General features: G+C 41.4%; 1 protein-coding gene across 5 annotated transcripts; it reads left to right on the top strand.

Annotated features, from left to right (window-relative positions):
* Positions 1 to 319: 319 nt before the first annotated feature.
* Positions 320 to 17,392, top strand: ss18 (SS18 subunit of BAF chromatin remodeling complex). Of its 5 annotated transcripts, XM_058395111.1 has the most exons (11): positions 320 to 507; positions 3,370 to 3,446; positions 4,664 to 4,748; positions 7,080 to 7,221; positions 7,350 to 7,574; positions 8,685 to 8,846; positions 9,455 to 9,532; positions 10,427 to 10,549; positions 12,349 to 12,479; positions 13,050 to 13,112; positions 15,491 to 17,392. In XM_058395111.1, exons 1-10 carry the CDS (start codon positions 439 to 441, stop codon positions 13,065 to 13,067), a joined length of 1,110 nt encoding a protein of 369 aa, XP_058251094.1. In that variant the 5' UTR covers positions 320 to 438; the 3' UTR covers positions 13,068 to 13,112; positions 15,491 to 17,392. The 5 variants fall into 5 exon arrangements, 4 of the variants coding, with proteins under 4 accessions (XP_058251094.1, XP_058251093.1, XP_058251096.1 ...); XR_009204997.1 differs by having other exon boundaries at positions 12,349 to 13,112; XM_058395110.1 differs by lacking the exon at positions 13,050 to 13,112.
* Positions 17,393 to 24,353: the final 6,961 nt, after the last annotated feature.

The raw sequence follows: 24,353 nt of genomic DNA, 5'->3' as shown, positions 1-24,353 counted from the left end.
AAAATGCACAAAGCACGCTATATTTCTGTGTGTTTGTGTGCCACTGAACGTTCTGTGAAATTCCTTGCGGCCTGCCCGAGATTGCCTTAGAGGAATAAACCATTTGCTTACGGGGTGGAACTGACCTGGCAATACAGCAGCACGTGTACTTTAAACAAAAGATGTGCTTTCTTTGAAAGAAATATATTCATAAACGGTTTCTTACATCCATCTAAATCGTGTTACCGACCAAAAATGGACATGTTTAAGCAATTACAAACAAACCAACTCGTCGTACCCTCCCTAAAACAGCGCGCTTAGAGGAACAGTCCACCACCAGTCTGCGCTGTATGTGTGCAGATTTCCTTGAGCGCGAGCTGTATGTGATTGTATGCTGTGGCAAGTGTTTTATTTTTTTTTTTAAATCGACGCTTTATAAATTCCGTGGAAAACTTCAGTATGTCGGTGGCTTTCGCGCCTCACAGACAACGCGGGAAAGGTGATATTACACCCGCGGGGATACAGAAGGTAATTGTGTGTCGGAAAGCGCAGCAATAATACAACGATGCTAGTCTGTTAGCCAGCTTAGCTAACTAGCTTGTTATCGTTGCTGCATTTAAAAAAAAAAACCCAAAAAGCTCCATGTCTTAATTTTGATCATAAAACGAAGCTGTAAATTCCTAAAAAGCGTTTCTAATAACCATGCTCGTGTGTGTAACATTTGAACTGTTTTGAATAAACAGCATTCGTCTCTTTTTTTTTTTTTTTTCCTCCTCACCGCCATGTTTAACCACCTCCGTTGAAGGCCTAGGTTCAATTCCAAATGGCACACTAATGGCTTTCTAGTGCACTACGTAGGGCGTGGAAACCGCTATATTGTGCCCTAGGTAGTGCGGCCGTGTGGCAAATAGAACGCGGTTTGGGATACAGCCTGTCTTTTCCGTAGCTACATAACTGAGTGCAATTAACGTTAGCTGTTGCCTTTGTTAGCTAGCTGGTAAGGTTAACGGCTTAGAAATAGCTAGAAATGTGTTATTTATTTATTAAATTGATTTTCTTTCCGTTAAACGTTATATTTGTATTAAGAAATATTTTTTATATGTAAAAAGAAAGCCGCTATAGAGTAAGGATGTATTTATGGTCAGTCTACTTGTTGCCCTGTGTCTCTACATTAGTAGTGTTTTAATTAAATTTATTTAATTAGTAAATTAATTTAGTTTCTTTAAAATGTTGGTTTGTTATTTATTCTTCCCCAGCACCGTCAGATTGTGGTCTAATACTTTAAATCACAGTAGTATTAGGGTTAAGTCCATTTCAGTCCTGAATTTATTACATCTAAGCGCATCACATACGAGAGCAATTCAAATAACCAAAAATCAGAGCAACACTATATTGCTATAGTGTTTTGGGACACCCCTCCAAATCATTGAATTCAGGCGTAGTTTTTCAGGGGTTTGGGCTCGGCACCTTAGTTCCAGTGAAAGGAACTCTTAATGCTTCAGCATACCAAGACATTTTGAACAATTTCATGCTCCTAACTTTGTGGGAACAGTTTGGGGATGACCCCTTCCTGTTCCAATATGACTGTACACCAGTGCACAAAGCAAGGTCCATAAAGATACGGATGACTGAGTTTGGTGTGGACGAACTTCAGAGTCCTGACCTCAACCTGATGGAACACCTTTGGGATGAATTAGAGCAGAGACTGTGAGCCAGACCTTCTCGTCCAACATCAGTGCCTGACCTCACAAATGCGCTTCTAGAGGAATGGTCAAAAAAATCCCATAAACACACTCCTAAACCTAGAGCTGAAAGTGTTATCCCAAAGGTGTTCTATCAGGTTATAACACTTTCAGCTCTTCTGGGAAGGCTTTCCACAAGGTTTAGGAGTGTGTTTATGGGATTTGTTCTATCAGGTTATGAATTAGAGTGGAGACTGTGAGCCAGGCCAAAACTGAGACGTCTGCCTTTACATGCACATGAATGTAATATGGAGTTGACCCGCCCCTTTACAGCTATAACAGCTTCAACTCTTCTGGGAAGGCTTTCCACAAGGCTTATGAGAGTGTTTATGGGAATTTTTGACCATTCCTCTAGAAGTGCATTTGTGAGGTCAGGTGCTGATGTTGGATGAGAAGGTCTGGCTCGTAGTCTCCACTCTAATTCATCCCAAAGGTGTTCTATCAGGTTGAGGTCAGGACTCTGTGAAGTTCCTCCACACCAATCTCACTCATCCATGTCTTCATGGACCTTGCTTTGTGCACTGGTGTGCAGTCATGTTGGAACAGGAAGGGGTCATCCCCAAACTGTTCCCACAAAGTTGGGAGCATGAAATTGTCCAAAATGTCTAGGTATGCTGGAGCATTAAGTGTTCCTTTCACTGGAACTAAGGGGCCGAGCCCAACCCCTGAATTCAATTATTTGGAGGGGTGTCCCAGAACGTTTGGCAATATAGTGTACATCAACTAAGAAGTTCCACATCTTGCCAATAAGCATCAATCCGACATCAGGGGAGAACACAGAAACTTGCACAATGTTCACAGTGACACTGCCGCAAACTAAAATCTTGAGGAAGTGATTTTTCTCCACTTATTTTCTTTGTACATGCGCATTTCACTATAGATTTACTAAAACACCCTGTAGTTTAATACCACACTAATTTGTTATCCATTACACTTTTTTCATTCATTACACACCACCACATCAAGCTTTTTGACCCATGTAGAATTCTGGGAAATGTGCAACACAAGCCATTTCTGAATGTAGAGTTTGAAGCATTGGGTTAGGAAGGATTCAGACATGTTTGACACGAAAATGATCAACGCCAGGTTGGTGTCATGCACCTCAACACAATCGCTGAAGTTTTATTCCTCTCATCCCACTGAAGTTTGCCTTCTGTTTTCTTAATGAATGTCATCTCGTACTTTTTAACGATTTATTGTGAAATGTTGCAGCAAAACAAGCAAGTTCCTCCTGTTATCACTTGTGTTATAGCAGCTATTAGCAGTCATTCCCTCACCAGCTTCTCTCTTGCTCTCATGCTCACACACACACACACACACATCTCGAAAAATCTAAAGCTGCAGTTGTTACTGTGTGGATGCTAGAGATTACTTGCTCATTAACATTTTTTTTTGTATCATCTCAGAGAAATGAATTCGTACACCTTACAAGTCCCTGAAACAAATAATGTATTAGAATGAGAGCATTAATATAAGCCTATGATTTGCATTACATGTAGAGCAGCTTCTATAGAAATAAATTAACACCTTCTGACCAACCAGATCTGAGAACTGAGCAGCACTGTGCTATAAAATCTGGATTTAAAGCTGTGTTTAGTGTGGGAGAGACTAATGTGTGTGTGTGTGTGTGTGTCTCCTCTTTTACCAGTTACTGGATGAAAACAATCAGCTGATTCAGTGCATCATGGACTTCCAGAGCAAAGGGAAAACGGCAGAATGTTCACAGTAAGTTCCTTCCTTGTATGTGAACAGGTGTGTGTGTGTGTGTGTGTGTGTGTGTCTGTGTCCACATTAAATAACAGGACACCACATGTCTGTCAGGGTGTCGTGCTTTTAGGCGTCCGCTTTTAAAAATTTGATTCAGAGATTTTAGCTGTCGATTTAAGTCAAGGTGATGATTGCTTCAGAGGGAGGAAAGAAAATCCACACTCTTTGAGAGATTGTATTGGGTATAATGAGTAACACGCTCTGTGTTGTGCTGTTACAGGAAATGAATCAGTGAAGTTACTGCGGTAGTACTGATGGAAAATTAAAATTTTCCCCCAATAATGGCATGTTTTGAAATGTTTTATTTCTCTTATGTGACAACAATTAGCCAAATATTATTATATTACACGGATCAGGCATAACATTATGAGCACTGAGAGGTGAAGTGAATAAGACCGATGATCTCCTCATCATGGCACTTGTTAGTGGGTGGGATATATTAGACAGCAAGTGAACATTTTGTCCTCAAAGTTGATGTGTTAGAAGCAGGAAAAATGGACAAGCGTAAGGATTTGAGCGAGTTTGATGAAGGGCCAAATTGTGATGGCTAGACCACTGGATCAGAGCATCTCCAAAACTGCAGCTCTTGTGGGGTGTTCCTGGTCTGTAGTGGTCAGTATCTATCAAAAGTGGTCCAAGGAAGGAACAGTGGTGAACCGGTGACAGGGTCATGGACGGCCAAGGCTACTGTTGCTCAAATTGCTGAAGAAGTTAATGTTGGTTCTGATAGAAAGGTGCCAGAATACACAGTGCATGATGGTTCAGGGGAGTTTTGGCAGCAAAATGGGGATCAACACAATATTAAGCAGGTGGTTATAATGTTATGCCTGATCTGTGTGTGTAGACAGTAACAAACGATTTCCTCCCTAGCCTCTCTTTTTCTCTCGCCTCTCTACCTTATGTTACTGAGATACCAAGCAAGTGATGGAAAAGCATGGACACTCAACAAGGCAACAATTGTTATTCTTTTTTAAATAGCACATTATCAAGCCATTTGCTATTAGGATTAATCCAAACCCGTGAAATACCGTCAAAGCTGCCGTTTATAGAAAAAGAATCAACAGTGAACTAATCTGACTAGTCAGAATCAGGAACTGTGAGTGTGTGTCTCCATATCTGGAATTGTCCTGTGTTGTTGAATAACATCACACCCACCCTGTTCTGTTCTTCTCTAGTTACCAGCAGATGCTTCACAGAAATTTAGTCTACTTGGCCACAATAGCAGACTCCAATCAAAACATGCAGTCTCTTCTCCCGGCTGTGAGTATGGCTTGTCTTCCTTCTACAGAAATCACACCAGTTTGCATCTCCGACATCGCCTGCGTGACCTGAAGGAGTGTTATGATCTTATGATCTTCACAATGCTAGTCTTTACAGGCTGTGCTTATTTTTTTTGTTAGTTTGTTTTTCTCACAAGCTTCGTGTTCAAGTGCACAACTACACAGAGCCGATTTTAAATATTGCCCCTTTCTGTTGAGATCGATCACGCGATCCTCAGCCACAGTCACTAGCTGCGTACCAAATGATGTGCTACACACTTACACGATGCACTGCGGACACTAGTGTATGAAGTTTAGAAGTGTAGTATTGTCTCAACCTGAACACTATTTTAATTAAATAATTTATTTTTTAATTAAACTAACCAAAATTATACACAGTTTGCCGGTCGATGGCAAACACCACAAATCAAATGCGTGTGATTTGACACCGCTAACTTTAGCTGAATGCGGTAAATCTATATATCACACAATGGTGTCGTAGAACAGAGGTTTCTAACCACCGGGTCTCAGACTTTCTTTATCCAGGTTGTTTGTTACTGACCTAATGCAGTCTTCTCCCTCGCCTTCACCAGTCATAGATTTAGGCATGGAATTAGAGCACCATATAATATGACACAGTGTAGTATAACTGCAAGCTTTCTGCACAACTCTTCATATCTCCTCGCTCTTGCTCATGTCCTACACAGATTAACTGCTGATTGCTTCTCCCAGCATGTTTTTAGAGTGAGGTCATGCATGTTTGAGCTGAGAGCAGAGGCAAGGCAGGCAAACTCCAACAGTATTTTTAACACATAGTAAGGGCTGAAATAATGTGTGGTGATGAATGAGTAGCTAATGAATTTTACAAGCAAAATTTGTAACAGTTGCCAAGGTGTTTTTAAACATGCACTATTTGCCAAAAGTATTCGCTCACCCATCCAAATAATCAGAATCAGGTGTTCCAATCACTTCCATGGCCACAGGTGTATAAAATCAAGCACCTAGGCATGCAGACTGTTTTTACAAACATTTGTGAAAGAATGGGTCGCTCTCAGGAGCTCAGTGAATTCCAGCGTGGAACTGTGATAGGATGCCACCTGTGCAACAAATCCAGTCGTGAAATTTCCTCGCTCCTAAATATTCCACAGTCAACTGTCAGCTGTATTATAAGAACGTGGAAGTGTTTGGGAACGACAGCAACTCAGCCACGAAGTGGTAGGCCACGTAAACTGACGGAGCGGGGTCAGCGGATGCTGAGGCGCATAGTGTGAAGAGGTCACCAACTTTCTGCAGAGTCGATCGCTACAGACCTCCAAACTTCATGTGGCCTTCAGATTAGCTCAAGAACAGTGCGCAGAGAGCTTCATGGAATGGGTTTCCATGGCCGAGCAGCTGCATCCAAGCCATACATCACCAAGTGCAATGCAAATCGTCGGATGCAGTGGAGTAAAGCACGCCGCCACTGGACTCTAGAGCAGTGGAGACGCGTTCTCTGGAGTGACGAATCGCGCTTCTCCATCTGACAATCTGATGGACAAGTCTGGGTTTGGTGGTTGCCAGGAGAATGGTACTTGTCTGACTGCATTGTGCCAAGTGTAAAGTTTGGTGGAGGGGGGATTATGGTGTGGGGTTGTTTTTCAGGAGCTGGGCTTGGCCCCTTAGTTCCAGTGAAAGGAACTCTGAATGCTTCAGCATACCAAGACATTTTGGACAATTCCATGCTCCCAACTTTGTGGGAACAGTTTGGAGCTGGCCCCTTCCTCTTCCAACATGACTGTGCACCAGTGCACAAAGCAAGGTCCATAAAGACATGGATGACAGAGTCTGGTGTGGATGAACTTGACTGGCCTGCACAGAGTCCTGACCTCAACCCGATAGAACACCTTTGGGATGAATTAGAGCGGAGACTGAGAGCCAGGCCTTCTCGTCCAACATCAGTGTGTGACCTCACAAATGCGCTTCTGGAAGAATGGTCAAACATTCCCATAAACACACTCCTAAACCTTGTGGACAGCCTTCCCAGAAGAGTTGAAGCTGTTATAGCTGCAAAGGGTGGACTGACGTCATATTGAACCCTATGGATTAGGAATGGGATGTCACTTAAGTTCATATGCGAGTCAAGGCAGGTGAGCGAATACTTTTAGCAATATAGTGTATATTGTTGGGTGTCTGCATTTTTACTGTCTTCCAGTAGAAAAAGATGTCTGTTTTACATCAGGATCATTCTTGTTTTTAAGACATGCTGAAAATGTTATGCTGTGTGTGAGCAGAATGCTGCTGAGTAAAAGCCCAGTATGAGTTTATGTTTAACATGGCGCTGCTATATTTGCAGCCCCCTACACAGAACATGGGCATGTCAGGAGGCATGAATCAGAGTGGCGCACCCCCACAGCCCCCCCACGGCCACAGCATGCCCTCAGATGGCCCGCCCTCTGGCCCACACATGCAAACCCAGATGAACGGCCAGATGCCTGGTAAGAGAGCGAAAAAATCATGATCGTTTCGGTATATCACGCTGACAGTATGCAATGTGAAAGAGCAAGGCTTTTAATCAGTCCTTACTCAACAGTGACAAGTTGTTAACAAGGTGTTTTCTGTCCAGGACCAAATCACATGCCCATGCAGGGCCCAGGGCCCAACCAGCCTCCCAACATGCCAAGCGGCTCTATGAACATGCCTCCCAGCAGCCACGGCTCCATGGGTGCCTACAACCATGCCGTTCCCTCCTCCCAGGGCATGAGCAGCCAGGGCCAGATGAACATGAGCCAGGGCCAGCCAATGGGCAACTACGGTCCCAGACCCAGCATGAACATGCAGCCCAACCAAGGTACTGCTCTGCAGCATAACACAGACTGTGTGACTAATCATTTCATGATTATAGTAATGCATACCAGGGGTGGACATATCATCAATTCATTAGCTAGCACATCAGGCAGCAGTCTGCCTAGTCCAGTGTTTGCCCAGAAGTCCAGACTGACATGCTGCATGCAATTTAACACGCAAGAGTGATTATTAAAGAACTTTTTAAAGCGATTTCACATGGCTTTCACAAGTCTTGCTCCTCTCCTGATGATGTTTCCTGATATAAAAGGAATCTCTATTGTAAGCTCTCCCTCTCTTGGTTATGCTTTCTGTTTTCTTTGTAAACTGAGAGGAGAGAGAGAAAGAAAGAGGTGTGGATGAGGGAGGAATAATTGTTTATCTCTGCTTTAACATGGATGAGAACAAGAACTAACTTTTGTCTAAGATGCTACTCAGCTTGTCATTAATTAAATTGATCACTAATCTTTTTACACCACTGTGGTTTAAGAGGAATAAGACGCTCAGAGCATGTGTTATTTTCTCCTATTTAAACAATTTTAGCAGCAGTTTAAAAGTCAGTTTTTCTTAAAACTATTATAGTGGGGTTTTTTTCTTTTTTCTTTTCACTGATTAAGGAATAATAAAACGCCCTTCTGACTGTTAAGTTAGCGCATTCTGCTCCTGTTGATTAAAAACTGATAGTCCAGATAAGTAATATGGCTGTTCTGGGCTCCCTGACTCTTCTTCTTTTTAAGGAAGATGATCGATTAAGATAACGATCACCGGTGATGTATCTGAACGTTAAACAGTGTTCTAAAATATTTCTTTACTCATTTTAAGAGCCTGAATATTTGTTTGTATTTGTGTCTGATTTGGCTGTAACTGAGAAAAAGGGAATTGTATTTTTCATCTATTTTAATAACCTGGACATTGTTACTGATTTGATAATGGACCTCTGATGGGTTTTTTTCATTTGCTCAGTGATTTTGTTACACTGTGTGTGACTCCTAATGTGTTTCTTTTTACGTATGTGACCTCCGAATTGATTATGATGGAATTTTTATGGATGTATTGTTTTTCTTGGATCTTTTGTGTAGCTTGAACAATAGTGCCTGAATATTTCGTTTGTCTTTAGGTCCCATGATGCACCAGCAGCCTCCCTCGCAGCAGTACAACATGCCCCCTGGTGGTGGTGGGCAGCATTACCAGGGACAGCAGAACCCCATGGGCATGATGGGCCAGGGCAACCATGTGATGGGACAGAGGCCCATGCCTCCTTACAGACCACCTCAACAAGGTTCAGCTTCTTTACTCACTCGCTGTCTTGACTACTGTTGTTAATAATAATAATAATAATAATAATAATAATAATAATAATAATAATAATCTTTCTCTGGTTTCTGTTCATATTTTAACTAAACTATGAAGAAAAAAAATCAATTTTTACTAGCACTATTACGCATTATAGCCTGCACAGTTGCTACGGCTTTTATTTCTCTCTCCTTTAACTCTTGAGCTGCTATAAAAATCGTCTACTGCTTTCCAAAAAAAAAGTATAAATTATTTACTTGGTAACAGCCTTGGGCCCTGACTTTAAATTTCATTCAGCTGGTTAATAATAAAGACTGTGTTGAGGAAATTGCGTTACGCTAGGAAGAGTGCAGAAAGATAAAATATACATATATATATATATATATATATATATATATATATATATATATATATATATATATATATATATATATATATATATATATATATATATATACATATATATATATATATATATATATATACACTTTGTTTACTATGATGAGACATGGACATTTTTCCCATGTCTGCCTGTAGGCGCCTAAGGTAAAGAGGTGTGTTTGTGTGTGTGTGGTTTGTTTTTGTTGTTTTCAGGGCCTCCGCAGCAGTACCCAGGTCAGGAGGACTACTATGGAGAACAGTACAGCCACGGAGGCCAGGGGGCACCTGAGGGTAAGGACATCTTACTTTCTTTTCTATCTTACTGCAGCACTCCCTTCTTCCTAGAGCACCTCATAACTGCACAGTCTGAAATGTTTCTCATAAATACCTCCTGCACTTTCTTTTGCTTTTGTATATGTGATCTGCCATAGAACACGGTTCTCTTTACACTACACAGTGTCATTTTTTTTTTTGCTGCATTAGAGGCACACTACCAACCTGTAAACCTTAGCTAAGATATCACTTTTCCCCCTTTTTTAATGTGAAGCGCATTATAAACCAGACTCTCTAACCGCTCTAGTATTATAGCATGGCGCACATACCGCACACTGATGTTAATCAGTGTAGCACTGTACACCAAATGTGCTGCTTAACACAGTGGCTTGTGGAGCTGTAGGTGTGTTTATGCTGTTTTAGACTGAGAAATTAAATGTGTGATGTGAGAGTGCCATCTAGTGGCCATTCAGCTAACAGCAACGAGCAAGAGAGAGGGGGCAAAATAAACACTGAGTCTTGCTGTGTGCTAGGCTGTTAGAAAACTATTTACCCCTGTGATTTTTACATATGCATTTTTATTATTATTCAATTGAGAGTGGAGAGAAATTACATTGAAGGCAAGTAATGAATTAGAATGAAAGTAATCTGACTTTTTTTTTTTTTTTTGATAGTTTCCCTGAAATGAAATGGTTTCATTACCTATTTACTAGTGAGATTTTTATGGTATTGTGTAGAGCAGTCTGAGATGGATATTTTTTTACCTGAAGATGCATGGATTTTTGCAAACATTCCTCAATTTATTTTGTATTAAAGTTTATTTATTAAGATGAACATTTTGAATATGCTCTGTTGTAGTAATATATTCTCTCTCTCTCTCTCTCTCTCTCTCTCTCTCTCATGTTTGTGTAGGAAACTCACAGTATGGTCAGCAGCAGGAAGCCTATCAGCAAGGCCCCCCTCAGCCACAGGGCTACCCAGCACAGCAGCAGTATCCAGCACAGCAGGGCTACCCAGGCCAGCAGCAAGGCTACGGTGAGTTCCACACTAGCACTGCGCTTCTGCACAAAACTGAACGGCTTCGGGATTTGTTCACACCAAAAAATGTCAGGAGAACACAGAAAGGTGGAGGTGGTTAGCTGAATTGTTTTGCTGTTCGTCCTAAGAACTAGGCAGGGGCTTGAGCAGAAAGATGTACACAGAATAATCCTATATTTTCTTTTTCCTAAGCCACTTTAACATGAGATTTGATTATTTACATAATCAGCTTCAAAATCATGGATTAATGCACCAGCTCCACCTACAGTCTCAGATATGGCATGTTATGTGCAGTATAAATGGCCAGTTAAGTGAATTGGTTGTGGTCAAGATCCAAGAATAAATAAGCCTTGGCTTGTAGTGATTTACTGTACATCCCTATAAATACTCGTCGTCACGAGATACGTCTAGTCTAATTGACTAACTTTACATCCTACTATCATGATAGGTGTCACTTTTTATACTGTATGAATAAATGAATGAGTATTCGGGGTGAAATTGTTTTTCATAAGGGAACCTCCAGTTTCACACATTTCTAATCTGATCTGTCATATTTATAATGTTTGACCCCTTTCTACAGCAGTATAGGAGACACCTAAAAAACCCACTTAGCTTTCATGGCTTTTCATTTAGAGCAGCATTCATGTTCAACAGAGAAGGGGAACGGACAAAGAATGTGAAACGCTCACAGTTGATTCTGTTGGCAGTTAATTTGCTGGTTTTACATTGGTTAAATTAAACTTGTGAACCAATAGAAAAAACTGTGGGTGGGACTGTGGTCTCTCTTAAAACAAATGAAGGTGCTTTTGATTGAGCAGTGATCACAGCAGACTCTTCTGAAAATAGCTGTCTCATCTGCTGATATTTGCCAGGGGGGGGGGGTTGTGATAAATCTCTGTTTTGCTTTTTGTGCCTCTCCTGGCTAGGTTTATCTTTTTAGGAACATTGGCACCTCTGGATATAGCAGTATTAATAGTTTGTGTGCAACTTCATGTGTTTTACCGTGTGTAGACAAAAGAGAAAGGTGGCCAGGTTATGGCTTAAAGCAAGTGTGACTGGGAACACTTTTTCCTCCTCGCATCCTGTCAGCTCATCTCTCCTGCTCGCTCTGACTGGGCTGGAGGCTTCTTACATCTTAATAATGAGCTGGTGGAGAATCTCACACACACACACACACACACACACACACACACACACACACACACACACACACACACACACACACACACACACAGCAAAGCTGCGGGCACCATCTGGAAGACGCTCTTCCAAGCGCCCACAAGGTTAAGATGGGCCAGTGCACCTAATGATCCTGCGTGGGCTCGTTTCGAGCGAGCAGAATCAGAGCGAGCCCAGCACGCTGCATAATGGCCAAGCGCTCGGCCGGCCCACGTCACTCTTAATGAGCCTGGGCTTTTTTAAATCGAGCTTTATGGACTCCTTGATGTTGGGCCACATTAGCAGGGCAGCGCGCTTCTCGTGGGTCCGCCGCCATCATTATACGCAGTCGAGTCCTGAGCCGGCCTTCATCCTACTCCTACTCCTCTTCTTCTGAGCCTGTGTGCTGATTGATTTGCTCTGCTGCAGTGTTGCATTTGATTCACGCTCACCAGTACTCAAATCTCGGTTTTCATAGGAACTTTGGCAAACAATTATGAGGAGGCATAAAATGTATATGAAGAAGGTTGACTATTTGATACCCAAAAGCGGAGCTGATTTCTGTACTATTTAATTAGCAGATGCAGTCAGATGTGGGTTTGGGGTCTTGCATTACACTGACTTTGCTTGTCTTGTAGGACCTTCTCAAGGCGGTCCTGGACAGTACCCCAATTACCCGCAAGGCCAAGGGCAGCAGTATGGCGCATATAGACCACCTCAGCCTGGACCTCCACAAGGCCAACCACAGCGTCCATACGGTTATGACCAGGTACGTCAACAAGAGAGAGAAAGAAGTTAAAGTATTTAGAATAAGGGAACTGGGAAGTCTGCACTTGTGTTTGTGATTTGGAGCACTTTATCCTAGTCTTTAATGATGCCCAGGAAGTCCGCATTTTCCTTCAGTTCAGCTTGAGTGCACAATTATGAAGCAAAAATTATTATTATTATTGTTAGTTATTATTATGATGTTATCCTCAGTCCATTTTTTTTTTTTTTTTTAAAAAAAAGTCATTAAACCCAAAGCCTTCCTTTTTAAAAACCTTCTTTTTTTAACATGGGACAAAATAAGAGTGGACTTCTGACGGTGATCTAGACTGGGCTGAAGTGTGTAGTTCTGTTCTAGTAGCTCCTGCTTTACAAAAATGAACAAAAAAAAGGAATTAAATAAAAAAAAAAAGGGTGCATGTGCTTCACGAAGCCAGTGACGTGTTTTAAAGAAGTCACTGCTATCAGCTCATAAGCTGGTCCTCTTGTCGCCTCTGTTATTCCTGTGTTTCTCTGTGGCCCTTGGCGAGGGGGCCACTCTGTTCCTTTCACATCTCTATGTTTGAACATTCAGGGGCACATGAGGAAATAACGGACCGAGTATTTCAACCCCTGACTAGATGTTTAAGAAGCAAAGGTAATTGCTGCCGTGAAGCGTTGTCAGATCCAGACAGTTGGACTCCTAGCCTTTTTTCCCCCCCCCTCTCCCCATTTACCTTCGCTTTTTTCCGTTACTCTTATCTTCATTTTCTTTATTTTTGGTCTTGTATTTTACATTGCTTTGTAATCAGGGGTCGAAATAATCATCAGGTCCTTGAAAAGTCGCTGGGGGGGAAAACAAAAACAGTAAAGATATTTACAATTTATAACCACTAAGTGTAACACTTGCATCCAACTTGCTTTTGCGTAAACGAATTTGTATATCGTATTCAAAACCCAAGTAGTGTGACATTTCATGTTTTTCAAGATGTTAAACCCCTTTTTAGAAATATACATGTAAAATACTGAAAAATACAAAAAAAGAAATGGCCAAAAGGTAACCTTCATAACATGTCTGTCTTTCAGCCACTTTTATTCTTTTTCTCTCAAACTGTGAATGGAAATCTCTCTCTCTCTCTCTCTCTCTCTCTCTCACAATATATTTTCACTCATAATGCATCATCATTGTAACATCTTCTGCATTATTTGCTGTATAAGCTGTGACTATGAAAGCGGATATATCAGAACTGTGAGAAGTTGAAGCATCTCTTGCTTTTCGGTTAGCTGCAGTCTTAACGTTTCCTCATGCTGAAGCTCTTTTCATTACGCAAGCTGTAAAGGAATATATGGCTTGTCGAGCCTTCACAGTTTAACAGTTACTCAGGGTGTAGAATATGGCAGTTATTACACCGTTGACCTTTTCACAATACAGATTACACACATTTCTGTCTCTTACTGTCTTATGCTTTCTGCAATTTCTGGAAATTTGTTGCCTGCATTTTTCTCTCTCTCTCTCTCTTTAAAAAAAAAAAAAAAAAAAAAGTGAAGTAACCAATGGCTGCGACTAATTCTGCATTCGATGTTGAATAGATTAATTAATTACTATTCATCAGTTAATGAATGATTTAAAAAATAAATAAATAAAAAAGCCAGTGTGGCCAGTATGGTCGCTCAGTTTTTTTTCTGTCTGTGGAGTAAATTTCCCATTTAAAGCATGTAGTGTCTAAATGAATTGCTTCTCACACTGTGTGTCCTAACATGGCCCAGATAATCACCAGAGAAGTTTGTTTCCAACTGTTTTTATTATTGACTTATAAAGATTTTTGCCAATTAGTTGTTGCATGGAAATAAATGCACAGCGACTCAATTTTCTTAAGCTTTTTCCCCCCTTTATTATTGAATTGTTACATATCACTCTGGGACACATTATATCCTATAGTACAGGTAGCCGAAACCATATGCATGAGCTGTTTTGTCATGAATTAATACAGATAAAATGTTTTCGTTAATCCTGTGTTCATGTTAGTAAGTAACAATTCGCTCTTGTAGGTTGCTGTTGATGGCATCGTAGCAAGCACTTCTCTTAGACATTATTGGTACATGCTATAACACTTTCACACCACACTTAACACCAGGTTATTGTCCTTCTAAACTAAAGGTACTTGTTAACTTCAATATTATGGCAATGAACATATACCATGTGAAACGTTATTATGATTATGAAGAGCCAGGATTAATTTAGTCTGAGCAGTGTGAACCCTCACCTAAAGAGAACTATTACAAGTATGAAAAGCTTGAAAATGTGTTTTCTGAGGTCCCTGTCTGTGTAGCTGTGTACAAGATGTCAACAATCTCTGCTCTAGTCTTCAAGCTTTCTCTATACTTGTTTACTGAGAGGTCATATATGACAGGGTGAGGGGGAAAAACACCCTAAATATTAGACTTCACACACCACAGGTTTGGACTAAGGAATCATTCCAGCCAATCAGATGCGTCTCTGTGGTCTGTTGGTCCTAATTTACTTAGAGAACTTCTTGGTTCAGAAAACACTGTGCTCCGTCACACACACACACAGAAAATGACTGATTATTAGTCACTTGTTAGTGCAAGTTTGTTTGTTTGTTTGTTTGTGTAGAAGTAAGCATTTGAAAGCACAAATATGAAACGGTGTGGAGAAATGATTCAAATCTGTCGCTAAAGAATAACGCCACTTTCAGGAGTGTTTCATTATATATGTTCCTTTAGGTGTCACTGTGTACCATTTGTCATACTGTGAAACTGGCACCTATTTCGAAAAGATTGTCTTTCCATGACACAGCAGCATCTCTAGCCCTAAACTGGAGAATCACAAGACTTGCACCACGCAAGAGCAATCTGTCAGTCGTGTAATGTTGCATGTGTAATGAACGTAGCTAACAATGTAAACCTAAAGTGATGAACAGCCAGCATGAAGCCTCTTGGTGACATCGGTGAAGCAGTCAGAAACTTATGTTCTTGTTTGGTTTTTTTGTTTTTTTCTTCTTCCATCATCCTCAGGGTCAATATGGCAACTACCAGCAGTAAACGAGAGACGCTCTTCTTCCTGTTGGAGCGTCTGTGACGGCGCTTTACGTCTTTCTGGACCTGCAGAAGGGCTACGGCTCTCTGAGACTTCCACTCCCCTTTTCTATATCATGAAGAGATGGATCCCTTCTCTCTCTCTCTCTCTCTCTCTCTCTCTCTCTCTCTCTCTCTCTCTCTCTCTCCTTTTGTGCGTCATTTTTTTTCAAGCACACCCCGACACCGGATGAACCCTGGACAGTTTTCCATGATAAGTCTTTTGCGTCGACGAGAAGATAAGGCTGCGATCAGAACACGCTGTTTTCTTTCCGCCTCTTCCTGTTTCAGCAGATCACACGGCCTCACTACTACTTCCTGTAGCGCCACTTTTCTTCAGTCTTTTCACGACCCCTCCGTTTTATCCAAAGCCATCTTAAAAGCAGCAATGCCTTAAAAGAAAAAAAAGAGCAAATCGGAGCGGCCTTATTTAATTTCCACAAGAAAAGCAGAGAGGGGGGATTTCGACATCCTGCAGCACAGAGTTGTCTTCACCGCTGCAGCATGTTAGCAACCATCTCTTCACTCGATCGCGTGAAAGTTTATCTAGCCGAAGCAATAACAGTAGGGGAGGGGAGGGGAGTGGCCCAGAGAGATGATCTTGCACAGGGAATATTCTTCTTACACGTCAAGGTCAAACTTGTATAATGTACAAATGTATTTTATGCTTTCTAGATAGAGCTTACTTTGTACTGAGGATTTGGAAACGTTTAGCTCTAAATATTGTACTTCTCTTGTTTCGCTGAATGTCTTTTTATTAGCTTCTTTTCTTTCTTTCTTTCTTTCATTTATTTTTATTTTTTTTTTTTAAATAATTGTTGTTCCTTCCTTCTCTAGTGTAATGTCTTTGGTTTCCTCCCAGCCATGCTGAACCTTGATTAAACCCATCTGCTACTCTGGTGGTTCACGTGTTAATTGTCCACAAGGGAGCACTTGGTTTTTAAGTGCAGTGACTCGGCTGTACACCGAAAGGACTGTCGTGGACAGTCAGGAGTCGCATCCAAATTAAATTGGAATCGTACAAACACGACGACGAGTTAAAAGCAGCGTGGAATCCTTTCCTACAGGTCCAGAAGGATCAGATTGTTTTCTTCTCGATCACAAAAGGATCCAGACAGGTTTAAACTGAACTTTGCAGCCTTTTTTCTTTTCTCTTTTCCAAACTGCTCTTAACATCGATCCTGTGGTCAGTAGGAAGATTAGAGAATGCATGTTGCAGATTTTGTTCAGTAATCAAGGCGACGCAGATCGTTGTGCCCGCTTAATCTGGTCCTCTGTACGTTTTATTTTCCTGTGAATTTTTTTAATTATTTTTTTGCTTTAGCAGGCTGAAAATGTGAATTTGGCTCCTCCCTCCCCTAAAAGCTACAACCAGATCCTTCTTTCATTAAGCTATGAGAAAACCGTCTGTCACTTTTCATTAAAGATGTTTTATTTTTTTCATTTTTCTTGTGTATAAACCATGGTACTGGTTGTAGCGTTGTCATTTTCCTACTTAACTCCTCTAATTGTGTAATTCTGAGCATGTACTATGATGAAGTATGAAGCCAGCGCAGTTCACATGGGTGCTTGCACCTGTGTATGGGTTTTTTTTTTTATTTGTTTGTTTTTTTTTTTGTAATGATTTTGGGTGGGGTCGGGAGTCGGAGATCAGAATGTACGAGTCTATTTGTGCTGATGAGGAATAATCATTTGGTGCTTGGTATCATGATGCAACTCAAATGTGCCATGACTGTCTTTTTTTTTTTTTTTTTTTTTCTTTTTCTTTTTTTCCATGACAATGTAAAGTTGTACATCATTGTAACTGAACAAAAACGGCTGAAATAAATTATTGTAATACGGGTTTTATTTTCATAGTTCTCTCCTTTTTTTGGTCATGTTTGGTGGGATGGAATGTAGTAAGCAGTAAGTAAGTACAAACTTCAAGAACTGTTCTAGATCTCGTTCTAATAGTATTAATATATTCTCATGTAATGTATTTCGGAAATCTGGACTAGGGATACATTTGTATCAACACTGATGTTGGTCCAATACAATTTTTATTTACCTGTGCTCATAAATGTTCAGTATCAATATCTGATACCATGTAACCTAATGACCTCCCCTTGGTGACCAGGTGACTCAAAGTGTTGGTCATATTTTAATGATTTAATGCTGGAAATTGAAGCAAAGCAAACTGTGAGAAGATCAATTGACCAAACTCTGCCTTCTTCAAACTCTAACTCCTGGCTTTAACTTGAAGAAAAAGCATAATGGGGGCCCAGCCTCCTTCATTGAGAGTGGAATGCTCTGTAAAAAGCACAAGGTTTTGTAAATTGTACACACAATGGTATTTGTGAGCATACGGATAAATTAGCATGCGTGAGCACTTCGTTTAAGCGAGCACTGAGCAATCCAATGTACACGCTTCCTTTATGGCAGAGCTACACAAAGTGTAATTCACATCAACCCCAAGAGCTTAAACATCAAGCCTAGAACAAGGGGATCATTCCTTGTACATTTCTAGACACTAGACAAAAATTCCACATAATCGGGTGTTCTACCGGTGTACAAAATGAGATCGGCTTTTCTGTGGTCACTTCAGAGAAGTTTTCTTACAGATCTTGATGGAGGTGAAACCTCTTGAATCATCAGGCTTATCCAGATGACAAGAAGCCTCGTCTTTAATGGGATGAGTTTGAGACGGTGGTGTTATCCTCCAGGCTGATGTCTGTGAGTCATCCTGAAATCACTGCCAAGATGGCTCAAGGTGTCCTTTACGGTGAAGGGTAGGTACAATTCTGTCTCATCAGAAACTCATAAATGCTTTTGCATGTGTCTGGTGCAACAATTCTTTGAAAACTTCAAACCTGAACTATAATGTGGTTCTCTTGTATGTACCTCAACCAGAGTCCCACAATCATCAATCTGCAAATTTTAACAAGGTTCTGCTTTGACCCTGAGCTTGGGTTATGGTCTGTGGAGTTTTGCATGTTCTCTAGAGTTCTTCTACCTCCCAAAAACATGCATGTAGGCTCAAAATTACCCCTAGGGGTGGGTGTGGTGTTGCCCTGCTCTCCATCCACTATGTATTCCATCCTCAAATCCAGTGATCGTCTCCTTGAGAGTCAGTGTCTGATTACAAAACTGAATGAAGTAGGCTTTATGTTTATCTACAGAGGTTTGCTATCAAACAACTGACCACAGCCAAAGTTATGACAATGATCTATGAAAAAATCCTTTTTTTAATGGCTTGAAAATTCCTCACAGCGACATCTGACGGGTTTTCACAGATCACCACACATTCCTTCTATTACTTTTGAGACATAACCTTTCAGACAGCCGTTTCATTTTTAGCAAAGCTGTACAACGTAAAGATGTGTGTACACACGTGCGGCAGAGGGCAAGCTAGCTGGCCTGGCAGTTTAAATAGAGAAATCAGATGTTTGTGGTATTAGAGAGAGGGAGAGAGAGATGCTGGCTTGGTGCAGCTTCTGTAATGTGTCCAGCTGCATGGCGAGAGCACAGGGACGTGTTCACACCTCTCCGCCTCTCGGCAATGCGATGAAGGGGCTACCTGTCACGTCAGAAGGGGAAAGATACAGATGGCATGCCAGATGTGTGGTCAGTCAGGCTGTGAAAGTGTGTGTGGGTTTGGATTTGGAGAGGGTGGGGATGATTAGGACACTGTGCTGACTGAGTGTGCAAGAAGACAATTCTATTTATATCAGTGTTTAAATGAAAATGGTACCAATCCTTGCTGGATAAGGTGCATAAGCTGTGAATGTGAGAGAGAGACTACAACAACCCCCCCCCCCCACACACACACACCCCCACCGCCACCTTCCCTGCTGCTCCACAGCTGGCCACTCCACCCTTCCCAGCTGCCACTGGGGCTCCCCCTGGCCTGGTGTCTTGGCGGAGGCAGATGATTGGTTGAACCCCTGCTGAATGAGGGCCTTGCCAACCAGTAAGCTCCACCACGAACCTGCTAACGCTCTCGGGGTCAGACAAAGTCACTCCTACATCGCCAGCAGACGAAAATGGCAAAAAAAAAAACAGAGTGTTGACAAGAAGAAGACGGGAGCCCAAACCAAACGAACATGAAGGAGAATTTAAGAGCGAGTATCAGACGCCGTTGGGAAAAGGGAATGAAGCTTGTACCTGAAATATGCATTCAACTTCTGTTTGCACCTTTCAAACAGGCACGACGCAGGGTTTCCTCACAGGCTTCCTAAAAATAAGTCGCCTTTCCCTCCTCCTCCCCCCCGTGTGGTGTCATCTTGGACAAGTGTCATCGCCACGTCGTCTGCCACTGCTGTCGTGGGTGGAGAGCTGTGACAGTCTCATTTCAGACCTTGATTATCTCATTCGATATTCTGATATATTGTTATTATAATCTCGGCCACCTCTCTGAGCCGCGCTGCGAGCACGGAGGGGGAAAATGACATTGCGATCATAGCTGGAAGGCAAGATATTCTCTCTCTCACTCACTCTCTCCGTCTCTGTGACTGGAGGTCTGCAGGGAGGAATAAGGGGTGCTTACGGGGGGGAAATGTAGCAGCCTCCACAGTTTAATTGGAGACATGTCACACTAAATAAATGGTGCAAACACAAGCAGCGGCCGGAGGCTTGAGCCGAGGGCCCAGGGGAAGCGCTTGCCATTATTGGGCTGGAGCTCCGGTGCTTCTGGGCTGTATATGGAGGTGTGCATGTGTGGGTGGAGGGTCTCCAACTACCCATGGATGTAAGCTCCTGGCTGCCAAACAACCATAGCAGCACAGCAGAAAGGAGGCAAGGGTGACACTGTCACGTGGGACGACATCAGTTATTCTCGCAGTTAATGACTGACATCTTCCATAGCTCCAGAAACAGCTTCCTGGGAAAATGAACACTCTTGAAAATGCAAGATCAGTTCGGAATATGACGGGTGAATTCCTAAAGGTTTTTTTCAAATCTGAGTGAAGAAGGCATTCACTCATTCAATCAACGGCCATTTAAAAATGATTACAGACCTTATCATAAGCATATTGTGTTGTCTGTAAGATTTCCCTGTAATCTATTTATGATGCTCTAAACAGCATTGCACAGCAAAATGGCTTGACAGGCCTCATGCAATCAATCTGGCATTAAATTCTTTAAACGTCAGTGTGGCTTGGACTCTGGTCAAGAATGGTCAATGTCACTGTCTTTGACTGCTGATACCGCTGAGGCTCTACGTCATCACGTCCCTGTTTTCAGAACAAAGACGTGATTTAGAAAAAAGGACTTTGTGGGACCAGACCATTCTGAGGAGCGTATTCCTCCTGCCGATACCGTAATGATTCCTGAGCAGACATCCCTGGTCTGACCTCGACTCTGACCTTCTGAAAAGGAAAAACAGAGGAACAAGGACCAAAAGAATGGATGGTGTCTGAACCATACCTTAAGAGAATGAAAGGAGGAACAAGGGAGCATGGATTGTTCATGAGTTATACTTTTTAAGGGAAGGAAAAGAAAGGAGGGATCAGGTTCTGCAGACAGTGATGTCAGGACTTTACTCTTATTTTTTGAAACTGTACAGTCCGCTTCATGACACATGAAATATGTTCATGAGATGAGTGAAAGTAGTAGGTAAAGGAGATGTGGTATTCTGTTGTACAGAAGTGGAATGTGTGTGGCCCAGGCGGCCTGCTGTACTACCCCCTGGTCCACTGGCTACTCTTGCTGAGACAGAACTGGTCATGGAGAGAGGCTTTATTAACTGACATCTTTGTTAATTATCTTATGTTGCCTCAAAGATGATAATTAACTGCGAGTGCAATTACATTAAGGAATATACTTGGTAGTATTATCTACATATAGAATCTGACTGTCCAGATGCTTCACTGCATCGGCTTTCCATATTAAGCCAGAAAGAAAGCACTATAAGCAAGTTTTTTCATTATATTACTCATGCATGAGTAAACTATTGAATGAAATATAAGAATAGGCTTTTGTTGACTTAACTAACACTGTGATAATAGTTTATGTAGACTTTTTTAAATAAATCACATACTCTTTATATTACAAAGGTTTCTCGTTTACTGTCCATAAATGTTACACTTCCAGAAACTGAACAGATCCTGAGCGTGAGTTACAGTAGTAAAATTTTGCTAAATGTACAAAGGCGTCTCTTTATTTGTGAACTGGCAGCTGGTTTGTGTAAAGTTCTGCCGTGTTAGAAAATAATTTCTATACAGTGGATCAGCTCACATAGCAGAAGTCATTTCCTGATTTGTTCTCTCATCAGCTTCTCCATTCTTCCTGCTCTCTTGATGTTAATAAGACAAAAAAAAAAATCCTCTTCTTGTTACTGAGAAACCTCATCTGACTGTTCCACAGCACAGGCACTAGACTTCTTCCATTAATGTTAAACATGTCCGGAACAGAGACATCAACTAAACAGAAAACTTCGTCAGCAATTATACTCTACTTTAAAAAATTGTTCATGTGGAATAAACGTTTGAATATGCGTGATAACATTACAAATGCCTTAAAATAAACCTGCGATTTGACATCTGAAGTAGCATCAGAGCCGCTGTTGCAGAAGATCGATGAAGACCAGCGAAATTCAAAAGACTATACAAAATATTTCATTTGAACAACTCCCAAAGCTAAAATGTCCATATGTAAATAAAAGTAGAAGGGATTTGTTCTGACGGACAGGTGACCAGAGGTTTGCCGAACAAGACGAGGTGTGTGTTTCGAACACACTAATTAATTTGCAGTCACGCTCCTGTCTGCATGCTCTTAATCAATCAGCGATTTTCTCCGCAGGTTTAGTCAAGAAACCGCAGTCTTGAATCCTGCAGGACACGAGGCATGCAGAGAAGCTATCGATGCGACGTACAGAGAGTTCATCACTGATACTCGGCTTGAAAAATCCATAACATGCTCTCAGGCACACGTCAAGCCTCTCTCATCTGCCCTCAAACCATTTCAGTTGATTTATGTATTGCTACAGGGCCTTATACCATTTCCATTAGTAACTCATTCATAACCAGCTGCCAGACTCTTCCAACTTTTAAATGTATGGCTGTTTCACCATTTGTACAAACCTCAGGCATTAGCATCTCAACACATATCTAACACAAAATGAGCTACAAACTGTGAGAATATTGGCAATAACATCTTTTTGACATTTTGAAAATGATAAATTAACAGATATTGAGCTACATATTACAGAATACAAGTCTGCATTTTTTATTGTACTTCTTTCACTGCTATTTTATTTAACAAGTGTATATTTTTTTAATTATATTTTTTGGTTAATTTCTCAAAAAAAGGTTGAGAAGTGCTTGGGACTTGAGGGATGTATGAGGTTTGAGAGGAGAAAGTGAAGTCATTGGTCACTTGCAGTGCTTGGCCTGTAGGGTGCCACACGGATATAGGGCCCCAAAGAAAAAATAAATAAAAGCAGTAAATACCCTATGTGTGTATCAGAGACCTCTTATCTCTGCAAACAGGACTGTCTCTGCTTCAGTCTCTGCTTCATGGACTGTGCATCACTTATTTTTCTCCTAGGTCAGACCACAACATAAATTATTCTGGAAACATCTTGTTCTAAACACTGGCACCAGTTGGACTTCATCAGAAGATCCTGCCACATCAGAAATGTGCTCGTTATATGATTTTACCAGGGTGCAGACTGTGACACTGACCACTCCATAGAATGCTCCGGGGTCAGACTATGGCCAGGAAGGTCCAAATTACTAAAAAAAAAAACTTTGCATAGTGGCAAATAAGACTGAACAACTAGAGCAAAGTCCAGAAAACAGCTCGGGGCTGTGCAAATGGTTACTGCCTTTGGCCATTTAGAGGCATGCAGCTTGAGGCTAATTTCAGCAATAATTGTTGAGTGCAAGATGGGATCAAAAGAGCCACTGAAGTCCTGAAGTCTTCTACCAGGGAAACTACCAACAACTGAGGCAAACAGCTCTAGATATGGGTGGAACACTACACTGAGCTATACTCATTTGAGATCACCATCTCTAAAGCGACCCTTGACCTTGTCAAGTGACTCCCCTCATTATAGAAGAAGCAGAGCATCATCCTCCTGGCAACACGGAAGGCCTTGCTGGTTCCTCTGTATGACCACTGGGTGGGAGGAGCAGTTTTGACAGGAGAGATTACAATATAATCACTCTATAAAAATAAATAAAGGCAACTGCAGTTATCAGGGAATTTTGCTGCTGAGCATGGTCAGCAAGGTTTGCTGATCTGCAGATTGCAGAAACTTGCTAACAGTGTATCCTGAGGTGCAGTGTGGCTTCAGGTCTGGATGATCTTGATCTTTCTACACCAGTTGCAGGAAAAACAGAGAACAGAGGCAGTCGCTTGACATTACCTTTATCAATTCAATAAAAACATTAGACCTTGTGTGCCATTATGGATAGTTCAAGTTCAAGATACTTGCCAATATTACATCCAAACTTCCTGATTTGATACAGACAGGAACAGGAGTGTCCAGTTTCAGGTCACATAACTAGAAGCTTTTTACAAATGCAGTGGTGTGAAGCAGGATTGTGTGCCTGCTCCCACCCTATTTTGCATGATCTTCATCATCTGTCAAGTATATGACAGATGATGAAGTCAAGTATATCATCAAGTATAGCTGAGGGCAAAAGTCTGTGAGGCCTTCATCAGTGTCATGCTGTTTGCAGGTGATGCAGCCTTTGTATCTGACTGAGAAACAGCTACAGAACTTCGTGGACAACTTTTTACTGGCATGTGAAGACTTTAAATTGACCATCAGTCTGAAGAAGACAAAACAGAAGCAAGCCATGCAGCTACACCCTTTGAC

This window comes from Hemibagrus wyckioides, linkage group LG07 (genome assembly GCF_019097595.1).
Source record: "Hemibagrus wyckioides isolate EC202008001 linkage group LG07, SWU_Hwy_1.0, whole genome shotgun sequence".
Lineage (NCBI taxonomy): Eukaryota > Metazoa > Chordata > Actinopteri > Siluriformes > Bagridae > Hemibagrus > Hemibagrus wyckioides.
This window is presented reverse-complemented; position numbering and strand designations above follow the sequence as displayed.

Coding starts and splice junctions, on each gene's coding strand:
- ss18 (XM_058395109.1), top strand. CDS start 439: ATGTCGGTGGCTTTCGCGCCTCACAGACAACGCGGGAAAGGTGATATT. Junction 3,447..4,663: donor AAAACGGCAGAATGTTCACA/GTAAGTTCCTTC, acceptor GTTCTTCTCTAG/TTACCAGCAGATGCTTCACA. Junction 10,550..12,348: donor AGGCCAGCAGCAAGGCTACG/GTGAGTTCCACA, acceptor CTTGTCTTGTAG/GACCTTCTCAAGGCGGTCCT.